The 13,910-nt window shown below is 36.3% G+C and overlaps 1 protein-coding gene across 14 annotated transcripts in view; it reads left to right on the top strand.

Moving 5' to 3' along the window:
* The window catches only part of LOC132848546 (muscleblind-like protein 1), a 121,451-nt gene extending 111,166 nt beyond the window's left edge, over positions 1-10,285 (top strand). For 4 of the 14 annotated variants that reach the window (XM_060874471.1, XM_060874360.1, XM_060874396.1 and 1 more), the window contains 5 exons: positions 2,955-2,990; positions 3,562-3,653; positions 3,979-4,049; positions 6,184-6,251; positions 6,355-10,285. In XM_060874471.1, coding sequence (XP_060730454.1) covers positions 2,955-2,990; positions 3,562-3,653; positions 3,979-4,049; positions 6,184-6,193 — 209 coding nt within the window. In that variant the 3' untranslated portion in view covers positions 6,194-6,251; positions 6,355-10,285. The remainder of the gene's footprint in view (positions 1-2,954; positions 2,991-3,561; positions 3,654-3,978; positions 4,050-6,183; positions 6,252-6,354) is intronic. The other 10 variants (XM_060874386.1, XM_060874420.1, XM_060874377.1 and 7 more) reach the window with 5 other exon arrangements.
* The last annotated feature ends 3,625 nt before the right edge of the window (positions 10,286-13,910 follow it).

Here is a 13,910-nt window from a genome sequence, read left to right as displayed (position 1 = left end):
TTAAGCTTGAGGTTAATTATTTGGCAATCACAGCACACCCCAGAGTGATTTATTCCTCTTATTCCACAGCATTTTACCACTTGCAGTTTTTATTTGTTTTAAAATGCTATGCTGTGGGGTTTTTTTCTATTTCTATTTACATTTAATGTAAACAAGATGTTTAGTGAAAGAGAGACAATGAGAGAGAGAGAGAGAGAGAGAGAGAGAGAGAGAGAGAGAGAGAGACAGACAGACAGAGAGAAGCAGAAAAACATACAGAGAGAGTGAGAGAGCGACACAGACAGACATACAGACAGAGAGTGAGTGAGAGACAGAGACAGACAGACAGCAAATGAGAGATAGATAGACAGACAGTGCATGATGCTGGTGATGGTGTTCATGCCAGCTTATGTATAACAGAAGTGAGATCAGGAACTTGTCTCTCTCACGCTCCAGAAAATTACATCAAACTGCAAACCGGTAAATTCTGCATTGTTTCATACCTTAAATGAAACATAATTCTTTCACAAGAGAAAAAAATTGTTTCAAAAGTTTTAGACATGAATGTTTAACCTCATTCATGAAGACATTCCTGTGGGAAACTCTAAGTGTTATACACAGTGTAGAGCCAAACACTCTGCCCATAAACCTTACATCAACGTCTCCTAATAAAAAGTCATCAACATTAACGATTATTATGTGGAGTGCTAGACATACAAGTCCAAGTGTCGAGCTGTTACTATAGCAACAATAACGTATTAGACCCAGTGCATTAATATTAAAAAATTCTGACCAGTCAGAATCAAGAATTCATTAAATACTCTATTCATTTATTGACATAAGTATTAAATCCATAGACTGTTTTGGACTGAAAAATACCAAGGGCATTTAGTATAAAGTTTACATTTATTTACTTGGTACACTGTTATCTGATTTACAAGTGAAGTGGAATTCATTGCAGGCTCATAGACGAGTAATTAAGGGTTAAGAGACTTGTTCAAGAGCCCAGTTGTGGCTCTCTGGCACTTCAGAAATACTTACAGTCACTAATCCAGGATTATCCCTTTTCTAAAGGCATGAAATACTTTTTTCTTTGCCTTATATTCAAGTGTGAAGAAAGTAGACGTATTATACAGGAGCATCGTGAAAAAACCTTGCTGTACATGAGCTAGTTAAAAAGTCTAGTTAAAAATTGAATAGACTCAAGTGTTTAGAAGATTTAAAACCTTAACCTCACCTGCTCCAGGGGTGCCCCACGATAACTGACCCTGCGCTCTGACCCCAGGCTCATAATAGCCTGGGATACAGTATGTGAAAACCCCATACTTAGCTGTATGTCACGTCACTAATGGTTTAGAAAGAACAAGAAAAATAAATAAATAAATAAAATAAAATAAAATAAAATAAAATAAAATACAAAAAAGGGGGAAGTCCTGGCCTAATGGTTAGAGAGTTTGACTCCTAATCCTAAGGTTGTGGGTTCGAGTCTCTGGCCAGCAATACCACGACTGAGGTGCCCTTGAGCAAGGCACCGAAAACCCCCCCCAACACCCAGCATAAATGGCTGCCCACTGCTCTGGGTGTGTGTTCACGTTGTGTGTGTGTTCACTGCTGTGTGTGTGCACTTTGGATGGGTTAAACACAGAGAACAAATTCTGAGTATAAGAATAATTAGTTATTCTTATACTCACCATAATTAGCTGTATGTTATGTCCCTAATGGTATTTATCCCTAATGAACAAGCCTGAGGTGACTGAGGTGAGGAAAACTCCCTAGATGGAAGAGGAAGAAACCTTGAGAGGAACCAGACTCAAAAGTCAACCTCATTCTCATTTGGGTGACACTGGAGGGTGTGATTCATTCATTTCATTCATTTTCTACCGCTTATCCGAACTTCTCGGGTCACGGGGAGCCTGTGCCTATCTCAGGCATCATCGGGCATCAAGGCAGGATACACCCTGGACAGAGTGCCAACCCATCGCAGGGCACACACATACTCTCATTCGCTCACGCACTCACACACTACGGACAATTTCCCAGAGATGCCAAGGGTGTGAACTGTTAAACTGTTATAAACACCAGAGAGTGTTATTATGAATAATGTCCTTTCTACCGTCTGGGATAAATCTCCATAGAGAAAAATCTTTTGAAGAGAAAGACAAAAAGTAGAAGACTCGACTGTCTAAAGCTGTTGTAAAGTAAGCAATAAGTTGTTTTGTAGATGCTTCACGATACTGAATGTAACTTTAAATGGATAAAAAATGTGTCGTATTTATTTGCGATAACTTGATTGTTTTCCTGTAACAACATGACCCCCAAGTGTTTTGTTCCTTTTCCTGAGCCTGCATGTCACCACAATATTTAAATATTTCTATACCCACTATTTTTATTCACATATGACTTCATGCTGTTTACCTTTTTCCTTTAGTCTGTGTTAGTACTTTTTTATTTAATGGTTAAACCTGTGTGAAAATCATCTCTGTAGCTTCATGTTGTGTGGACAGTTTTTCCTCTTAGTGCCTTTGCGTGACGTGAAAACGATGCGACGCGTCAAAGGAGCTATATGTGAATTAGTTTGGAGTTTAAAATGCGAGGAATTACTGTATGTCTGTGCAGAAATTTAATTATGTTATAAACTGATTCACAATTAATAATTCATGTTTAATAGTTTATAAACCTCAATCCTCACATGTAGCTCCTTCCATACTTCCATCATGTATATGATAATACTAATATTTTGCCCTAATGGAATGTGTCATGATGAAATAACTCGTTCACTCATTATAACAATCACTTATTACGATTTATGAAGTTTTTTATTCTCCTGTTCCTGTAACATTATTCTCCTTATGTGTTTTTTTTTTCTTTGTTTCCGTTCTAATGGCACGCGTGATGTGATGGGTTGTGTTGATTCTCCTCCGCTTCCCTCCTTCTGCCTTTCCACTTCACTTCCTGTTGCAATGCATGATGGACAGGCTCAATATTGTGCATGACACCCGCAGCGAGTGTTGGTAGGTGCCGGCTTTCTTACTTGATTATCCTCAAGCGTCTTTATTTTTTTTCCCGGTTCTTACACACTCACTCCATTTAGTGACATGTTGTGCATCAGAGGGCCGAGATCTCATATCACTGTTTTAATGTGACGCTAATTAACTCCTGAGTCATGACATTTACTTGACATTTTACTGAGAGGAAAAAAAAAGACAAACGTTTGGGAGACACTTGACTTTGTTCTTTTTATAAACCTGTAAATGAGGTTAGCTGATAGAAGTCATGAAACCAAAAGAGGTGCATAACAATTTTTAAACAATTCTTGTTCAATCCTGTCGAAATTATACATGTATGTTTCATTTCATTGCCTTCATCCTTGAGTGTAATGTTGCTTCCTTGCAATGATGGCATGACACACAACTAATCTTCCCTTTTTTATTTTTACCTCAAGTACAGTATGGCATGGCTTTGAACTTTTTTGCGTAAATCTCGAACCATGCTCGTTCACCTTCACTGACAGTAATTAAATGGATGTCACATCTGTCCTATCCCGCTGTTCATCTTTGGTTATTTGGTTTTCCCTCCAAAAAGTTCCCATGATGCACGGTGCTTCGGCAGCCACTGTGTCAGCAGCCACCACATCCGCCACAAGTGTTCCCTTCGCAACAGCCACAGCCAATCAGGTTTGCTCCTTTACTGCTTTCCCTCTGCTCTTGTTCGTGCTGTAGTGCCTCTTTGCCACGTGGAAGTGTGTGTGTGTGTGTGTGTGTGTGTGTGTGTGTGTGTGTGTGTGTGTGTGTGTGTGTGTGTGTGTGTGTGTGTCTGCATGAGACAGACATAGATAGAGAGACAGTGGTGTGAGAGCGCCTGCTTCGTAACCTCAGTACTGACCACCATCCTACTAACCGGCATGTAAACGCAAGCATTAACACCACACACACAACATGTTTCATGCTCTGTTTACTCCATGGCTTCCATGTAACGTGTTTCCTGTTCACTCACATTCAGATCAGAGCAAGTCCTGGGGACTTCGATATCGTAATCAGATTTCAAAAACTTGGCCCTGCTCTGACTAATCAGTGAGTTCATGTATGTGGAAGAGGGCAGACATCTCTTTCCTCTGAGTGTGTGACGCTGCACCATGACGCATCGTGAGCAGCATCGTGAGCTGAAATCATGTGTTATTGGCAGCTTCACTTGTCTGAGAGGAAACTTGTTAGCGTGGGAACTGTCATGTGATTGGCTGTTGGGTGGGAATTCGTCAGAAAATGAGCAAATTGGGTACAAAAAAAATTTTTTGGAGAACACATTCTATATGTATAAAACTTTCAAAAATTATAATATAATATAATATAATGCAATATAATATAATATAATATAATATAATATAATATAATATAATATAATATAATATAATATAATCTTTATAATGCAAGAACAAATATTTCTCATTATGTATCCATAATTAAATACTCAGAAGCTTATTATTAATTCTTTCAAGGCATAAATATTTGTAATAATTAAACATCATATAATGTTATACAGAATCCAAAACAAAATGAAGTTTGAAATTTAAAAAAATAATGTGAAAATATGAATTTTTTAAATTGGCCAGAAGTCTATCACAGCAGATTAGACTGTATTTTAGCTAGAAGGCAAATCAATTATCACAGCTTTATATTAATGCATGTTGTTTTTAATTTACCTTATAATAAAATGTGATGTTATTTAACAAAGTTAAATATTAAATTATTAAGCTTTCTATGTCTCCAAGGCCAGTGTTTAGTACAAAGCTAAAATTAAATTTCCGGACTATAAGCCGCAACTTTTTTCCCATGCTTTGAACCTGCGGCTTAAACAATGACGCAGCTAATATATGGATTTTTCTCTCTTATTATTTTTTTCTAAAAAACACATTCTGTGACGTGCTCAGTTTTTTGGCGGCATGAAGCTTTCATTAGACCAATGAAATTGCCGAACTGGTTAAAGGTAGGGTCTCCGATGTTTGAGAAATGCTTCAGAAAACTGAGTCGGGACCACAAACTAAAAATCAAAACAAAAATCAAAACAAACGAGCAGAAAGGGGCGGGTCTTGTCAATATGCGGCGGAGAGAGTGTTCAGTGCGCATATGTGACATTAGCAGAAAGCGGTTTTAACATTGACATGAAGGATAAAAACAAAGATAGGCAAGAAGTAGGACCCGTGTTAATATAGGATCAGCTTTCCAGCGCTGGAGAGAACTGAAGGAGCGGGAAGTTGGCGCATATTTAAAGATTGGAGTTTCCCGAGTCAATAACTCCTGAGCTAAACGCTGTTACTATACAAATAACACCTCTTTTCTATCGTAGTAATGTAGAGAGGCAGCTACAACTGCGTTTTGCTAGTAACAGCGTTTAGCTCAGGAGTTATTGACTCGGGAATCTCCAATCTCCAATACCTGTAGGCACCTGCGACTTATAGACATGTGCGGCTTATTTATGTTCAAAATAATAATTTTTTTTAAATTCAGTGGGTGAGGCTTATATTCAGGTGCGCTCAAGTCTGGAAATTATGGTAGAAATAATAATAATTGTTATTATTATTGTCATTTCTAACATTTCAATAAATATATATTGTTTCTTATAATAGCAAACAAAACAAACAATAATCCTAGAAGGAGAAATATATATATTCTTTTATAAAGCTCTGCTTTTGCATAAAGGAAAAAAGTATCGAGGTTCTAATACAAAGTCAATAGGGACTTTGCGGGGACGTGGTACAGTAGCTCAGTGGTTAAGGTGTTGGAGTGAGTTCAAATCCCAGGGACATCAAGCTGTCACTTATGGGCCCCTGAGCAAGGCCATAACCCTCAATTGCTCAGCTGTATAAATGAGATAAATGTAAGTTGCTCTGGATAAGAGCGCCTGCCAAATGCTGTAAATGTAAATGCAATAGAAACATAAGAAGACTGTTTAATAAAATTAATGAATGAATGCTGTTCCATGAAGATCAAAGCCATTTGCATGTGAGTTAATACAGAAAAAAGCTATAAAGCCAAAAGATCAGGAAATATACAAAAAGATTTCATTTTCAAGGTGTGATTCTCAAATCAAATCCTAATTTTAACCATGAATCACTTTTGATATAAAAAATGCACATTTATTATAAGTTGATCTAAAGCTCTTTTTTTTTTTTTTAATATTTGTCTTTTTGTTTTACTACCCTACATCTAGATTCCAGTAATATCTGCAGAACATCTGACTAGTCACAAATACGTGACTCAGATGTAGGACTTCCAACAGTAAGCTCACACACACACACACTCACACCATGAAAAATGACTTCAAAAAGCATTCTAGTTTAAGAAATCCAATTACTTGTTTGTTTGTGTTTTTTTCTCTCAGATCACGTTCAAGTGTGCTTGTGTGCCGTCTGAATTTTAGGATCCAACCTTTACCCACCAACCAAGAGCAACAGAAGATAAGAAAAAAAATCATGTCACCATTTCCTGGAATGACGGAAACACGCATGCTATCTCCAACACTGTTAAGAATTTGATATAGTTGAAAAGTGGAAAAAAAAAAAAGAGAAAAAAATAGAAAAAACCCTCTTTCGGTATACTTTTTTTTTTTTTTTTTGGTAGCCAGATAAAGAGAACATCACCGTTTGCCTTTTTCCGTCTGCGGATGGTACAAAGCATGTCTGAACCATTCCAGCGACGGGAAATGCATGGTGGTGTCTCCTGTCATTGTTTTCTATTGGTAAAATTTTTTGGTTGTGTTTTGTTTCTGGGACAGAGGGCGGGGTTTTATTTTATTTTGTTGTTTCTTTTTATGGTTTACAAAAACCACGGTGCACCTTGAAAACGTTTCGTTTCGAATAACGTCAAAAGGAACTTGCAAAAGAATATTATGTAAGACTAATATCGTGCATGCAGTGTTCCATTTGTGAGCAGATCTTTTATAGGACTTGACTGTATGAAGCGGACGGAGGACACACACACACACACACACACACACACACATACGCAAAAATGACAACTGAATGTCCGAGATCTTAAACACAGCAGTGTTCCTTTTCTTCGAAGCACATCGAAGTGTCGATCTTCATGTTGCCGACTACACATCAAGTGCCATAGACAGTACTTGCATCCAAAAGATTTAAAAAAAAAAAAAAAAAAGATACTATAGACTTATTATAGAAGTGTTACGTGTTTGTATTATTAATGCCTTTGAGTCTATAATGTGTTTTCTGGGTCTCTGTTTGATTTCAGTATTTTGTTTTAGTTTATTTTGTTACTAGCCCAAATATCTCCAAAAAAAACCACAACAATCACCAAAAATGTCCATTCTGTAAAATTCAAAGTTTCTTTCCTTTTCCTTTCTTTCCTTTCTTTTTTTTTTAGCTTTATTTCTATTCTCATTTCGTTTAATTTATATATAAAATTATTACGATGTTTAAGTTCTCAAGACTTTACTCCAAACTAACAAGGACTCATTCCTGGTGGGCAGCATGCAGGATTTTTGTTTTATTTGTGGTTATCGAAGTGTAGAATTAAGTGTGAACGGGTTGTAATTCTGTAAATGGGAAACGAAAATAAGAGAAATATAGTATTAATAGTTTTTGGGTTTTTTTCCTATCTCTTATGTAAGGTCCACTGTTTTATTTTTCATGTTTGATCAGAGGATGTGGGTGTATTTTTTTATTTTTTTATTTTTTTATTATTATTATTATTTTTATTTTGTTTTGTGGTTCCTCCTCAGCCCTGTGTGGGAGGGAGAGAACAATGGGGTCAGCGATGTTACAGAAAGGGCTGCTGGGTAAAAAATAAGTACACAGTGTTGGCGTAGTGATAAGCATCGATGCACGTTACATCCAAGGGCAGAATTTTAATGATTGTATGGTTCAATAGTAAACGCCTTAGACCTTTTAGACCATTCAGGCATGTTCCCATATGTCTGTTTTTATTTTATCTTTCTATTTTTATTTTAATAATTTTTAAAAAATTTTTTTTTTTTTTTTTTTTTGTAATTTTTTTTTTTTTTTTAAATCTGGGGTCGCATTTTATCCGTCTCATATATTTGTCCAGAAAAAAAATTAAATATCCTGTCGTAGAACTAAGCACGGATACTGAATTAGTATTCCATTTTGTCAAGTAAGATTTAACTTTTGTAGAGTGTGAAATACTATAAATAATTGGTGTTTTTGTTTTTTCTGTTTGTTAATTTTTTTTTTTTTTTTTTTTTTTTTTTTTTTTTTTTTTTTTTTTTTTTTTTTTTTTTTTTAGTATTTCACAATTCTAAACCTATGTAGTGCCGGTTCATTGAGTATTGAATATTAGCATACTGAGTAAAACCGATACGATTTTTATTTTTAGTGAAGCATTTTTTTTTTGTTTGAAATCTTCGTACAAACATCTTTTATATGAATATATCTTATGGTGAGGACATAGTTGCCAAGAGGCATAGCTGCTGTGGTGTGAACCATGGCCGATATCGGAATAATATTTTAATGATCTTCTGGTTTGTAATTAGTCATTCTAATTAGAGAGAGACAGAGAAAAAAAAAAGATGAGTATAGTTCTTAGATGTTAAAGGTTGTTTTCTACTGTATTCGTTTAAAAAAAAAATCTCCCTAGACGTAAGGCCTTGTTAAAGGAAAAAAGCTGCATATGTGATGGTGATGGGGCAGATTGGATGGACGTGAGGTCTGGAGGGTGTGTGTTAAACAGATTTAAAATAAAAATAAAAATAAAAAAATAAAAAAAGGCTAATCCTGTTCAGGTGACGCCACACAGGTAACGTCGGGGAGGAAGAGGACAAAAGTCGACTTTTTTGCACTTCTGTACATAGTCAAAAAAGAAAGAATCGTGTATAATATTGAGATCTTATTTTGAATAAAAAATGTCTATAAATATGAGGAATTTTGTTAACGATATTAAAAACACACACACACACACATACAGAAAGTCAGGCTGCTCGCATAAAAGTGACACAGAATTCCGAAAAGGGCAAAAAAATTATTATAACGTCGCTTTGCTTTTTTTTTGTCAGCGGCTTGTAGCTTGCCAGAAAGCATTCAGGTTGGAGGTGCCCCTCGTCCTCCAGAGCAAGGCCCTGTGTGAAAAGCCATGTGGCCTCAACCTGGTGGTTCCTCGACCCTAATCCTGATCCTGAAGCACATTTTAGTGTTTTTCATCCTCTTCCACACCCACGTTGACTCAGTAGGGATCAGTTTAGGTGATGAGTTGAGTTTTTGGATCTGGTGTTAACTCTTAGAGCAATGAAAACAATAAAATATGCAGAGCAGTAGTAGAACTTGGGAGCAGGATTGGGAATCACCGGCCTAACCTCAAAATGAAATAGATCCAACCCAGATTTTCTAGTTTCTTTTCTGACAATTGCATGTTAAAGGACGTAACATATACCACAAGAAAAACTTCACTGAGTAATACTGAATAAACAACCATGTTATACAACTTATTTACAGTATACTTTGTAATATTAATGTAACGGACTAAAAAAAAAAAGGACAAAAAAACAAAAGTGGATAACAAAAAAAAATAGATTCCTAGAGAGCATTTCCTCATCAAGGTCTTAGCTCTTATGGAGTGATAACAACTGTACATCATAGCTATAAGTAAGATTTTTCTTTTCATACGTCGTATTTTAAGTAGATGATGGATCGACAACCGAAATTCTTTGGCACTCTGAAGTATGGGTACCTGTGGTGTAAAATTAGGAAATGTTTCGCGTCCATGTTGAGTTGCCAAATGGATTCTGTGTTACCAAAGTTGATTGTGCTTACGCATTTCCTGCTCGTTCGTGGCTCGACCCCGGATTACCCCTGGGCTCGCGAGATCTTTTTTTTCATCGGTTACAGGTGCACATTTGAGTTGATGACACGTTGTAATCTCCAACTTATGGTTTGTTTCTGCTTGTAGTGATTAATAATGTATTCTGTCTAAAGCTGCAGTTTGTTTCGGCTAATTTTATTATTTAGTGCTTTCAGGAAAAAAAGGGTTTTTGTAATTTAGCCTCATTTCAGCATGCACTTATAATGGCCTGCTATCACAATACTGACACAACAGTCTTAAGCCATACACAATTGAAGGATTCAGACATTTAATATTTACAAAAGGGCAGTTTTCTGCCACTCCAGTTTATTAAAAAGGTCAACAAAAAAAATCAAGGCAGGTCATTATTCGATCTAAATGCTAAATTACAAAGACCTTAAAAAGTGGCTTTTAATGCTTGATTTCATTCTTGCTGTTATGAAAAAAAATCTAATGAAAATATATAAATGAACTTAAATAAAAGTGGATTTGCAAACAAACTGTCTTTTTTTGTTCGTTTTTGTTTTTTGGGTTTTTTTTATAGACGTCTATAACTGGGTTCAGAAAACAAAACCGTGTGATTTACTAATTATTTAATCAGGCAAGCATGTCTCAGAAGTGAAATACATCAAATTATGAAGATACAAGTCAAAAGATTTAGATAATGTCAACATCAAACATGTGATGTCAGTGAATTGCACCATCTTGATGTGAAAAACCAGCCAAAAAAATAAAAACAGCAAGTTTTACCAGTCAGTCCTGACAGGAAGTAACGCAAATGCCCACACTTTGTACACGATATAGGCAAAAGTTTTGGGACGTCTGTTTCTAGTGATCTGTAGGGTTTAATACAGAGTTGGACCACCGTTTGCAGATATAACAGCTTCAAATCTTCTGGGAAGTCTTTCCACAAGGTTTAGGAGAGTGTTTAGGGAAATTTTTGAGCATTCCTGTAGAAGCACATTTGTGAGGTCAGGCATTGATGTTGGACGAGAAGGCGTGGATCTCACGTGGGTCTCCACTCTAATTCATCCCAAAGGTGTTCTATCAGGTTGAGGTCAGTACTCTAGTCAAGTTCCTCCACACCAGACTCTCTCACCCATGTTGTTATGGACCTATACATACTATGTTTATCTCTGATTATAAGGCTATAAGGGTATAAGTAAGTGCAGAAAAAGCAGAATTCTCCCCTTCAGTGATTAATATCTTGAAAGAATTTGAATTTTAGAAACTTTTTTTTTTCTCTGACCCCAACTTCCAAAGTTGGGATATGTTAAGAAATAATTTACCTGTGCTGTACTGTATATGTGGTCTTGCTCTAATATGGAGAATGGACCATATCCCAGAGAACTCTGAGTACACACCATTCACACACAATTCACACCCCCATATACACAACCATATACACACCCATTCACACACTATGTACACCCCATATACACAGCCATATACACACCCATTCACACAGCCATATAAACACCCATTCACACACTATGCACACCCCATATGCACATCCATATGCATACCCACACACACACACACACACATATACACAGCCATATACACACACATCCACACACCCATTCACGCACCCATTCACACACTACAGACAATCTAGAGATGCCTAAAATGCATGTTTGTGGACCAGAGGAGGAAACCAGAAACTCAACAGAAACCACAGAAGAACATAAAGATCATGCTAACACCATCAGTAGCCTAATGCAGCATATTATTATTATTTCTTATTATTTCTATTTATTTTAACATTAACTTCTCTCATTTTAGGCACATTCTAGGAGGAGTGGCTATATTTTCATTTCACCAGAAGTTGCATACTGTATGTAACCATATACATGAGAAATTAAAATCATGATTCATGATTAATTTTCCCATCATATAATAAATTCAATTGCATTTTTCTATTTCTGATCCTGAGAAATTTTATTAAATATAATTATTTTGTACATGCTTTTGTGGTTAACTTGACTTCTTTAATGTGACACACTGCAAGAGCATTATTGCTAATTTACAACACATTCACTATGATGATGATGATGATGATGATGATGATGATGATTATGACGATGCCAGAGTTCTCTCTCTCTCTCTCTCTCGCTCTCACACACACACACACACACACACACACACACTGGGATTACATTACACCAGCTCTAAAATCCCTTTGAGGGTCTCCATATTCTTTTATAATCGATTTTAAGATTTGGTTATGAATTTTTAAATGACTTTATGCTCTTGCTCTTCCCGCAGGGAAAAAGGTTGTTAGATATCTCCCGGATAGATTACTCAGGTTATCAAACACCATTTGGTTGGTCATTCCAGAAACCCTGCTAAAGCAAGAGGAGTCAGCTTCGAGTTACAAGACTCTGGAATTTCAGGTTCTCTCCAGAAACCTGAGCTTTATTGATCCTTTTTTTAACAACGAATCAAATAACGCATTTATTTAATCTCTACAGGAATTATATTAGATTTTTTTTTATTACTTTTACAGTTCAATCGGTTCTAGGAAGTGTCTTGGATGTTATGAACTTCCGATATTCTTAATTTCCCTTCGTTTATTTCTTTTTATATCTTTTACTTTGCTCTTTATGATGCTTTTAAATAAACATTTCTGATATTCATATATACATTTCTATACTTTTATTTCATAAATTAATAACAGCTATAATCTTAAAATCCACTTTAGCTCTTTTAAATAATTACAAATTCATAATACAAATCATAAGAATGTTCTTTTGAGAATCAGTAACTTTATTTATTAATTTATTCTTTACCTCAGGCACATCATGTTTAGGGATCAATTCCTCTTCGATTGTTGACTTCACTGGCTGCGCTGAGATGTATTACATCTAATACAGAGGCAGAAAATCAAAATCATTTTGATAAAACATTGCACATAGCTGATAAATGTGTCAGTTGTGTGTATGTGTGTTTTCATTATTTCTGTGAAAAAAAAAGCACCCAGACAGAACCAGGATATTTTGATAGATCTTGCAGCATCTCTCATCCACATGCCATGAAATGCTTCAGCAATTTAAATATGGTTCTCTAAGCCTGCAGTAGTGGACTTGCTCCATCCTTTATTGCAGCACTCCAGGCCTCTTTTCCACACTGCCCGTTTTCTCTTTCAGCTTTTCACACTCCACTGCCCAGGTTTGCCTGAAGACAAATGAATTTTCCACACAGTCATTTGAATTTCCAATAATGCCCTTACTACATTAATTTGATAGTCGCCTAACTTCCTAGACTCATAATGAAACCTCCAATTATAACAACTTTAACTTTGACAGATCACTTGCTCATTACAACAACAGCTCCAGGCCCAATACACACTTGGGATACTCTTGAAAATGTTCACTTCTTTCATATACTGTAGACATGGAGCATCCTTTAATTTATGTAACACTGACATGAAGTAAAAGATATATACAGTAGAGGAATTATATCCACCTCCTATCTGTTTTTGAGTGGACTTCTCTCTCTAGCAACCCTTCCACTGAATCATCAATCATTTCAAAATGCTTTGACAGTCATTCTGAAGATTCTGTAAATTTATCTGCCACATATCGGTAGCATTCTCCTGGATGCTGTAATGTTTTCTAACAAGCCACTCCTCGGCCATATGAATTGGCTGGTTGCTTTTAAATGGATGCTCCTTGTCCAGATTACGTCTCTGCTCTTGGACATAGGGACCACAGGGTAGCAGTAAATAATTAAATAACCTTGTATCAGTGCTAGCAATCTGACATCAGAGTGATACGACCAATAAATCAATCTGCATGGCCAGCATGGGACTCACGGGGTTGTTGTGGATGGGGCCTCCTGGAGACTGCTGGCAGGAAGGAATCAGTGTTGGGTCTGTGGTGGACTCGGAAATTGCACTGACCTGTTAGATCCACAGGAGCTCTCGGTTGCTCAATTCCACTCGACTACAAACTGTTTTAGAAAGGGCATTATTTATATTTATATTTACTGTCCAGTGTCACCCAAATAAGGATGAGGTTCACTTCTGAGTCTGGTTCCTCTCAATGTTTCTTCCCTATACTCTGTATTCCTGTTTAATTCTGTTTAAGACATTGTCTGTATTGTCACGTACTGTATAGTCTG

The sequence above is a fragment of the Tachysurus vachellii genome, chromosome 1 (genome assembly GCF_030014155.1).
Source record: "Tachysurus vachellii isolate PV-2020 chromosome 1, HZAU_Pvac_v1, whole genome shotgun sequence".
Classification (NCBI taxonomy): Eukaryota; Metazoa; Chordata; class Actinopteri; order Siluriformes; family Bagridae; genus Tachysurus; species Tachysurus vachellii.
Note: the sequence above shows the minus strand (reverse complement) of the source record. Positions and strands in the feature narration are given on the sequence as shown.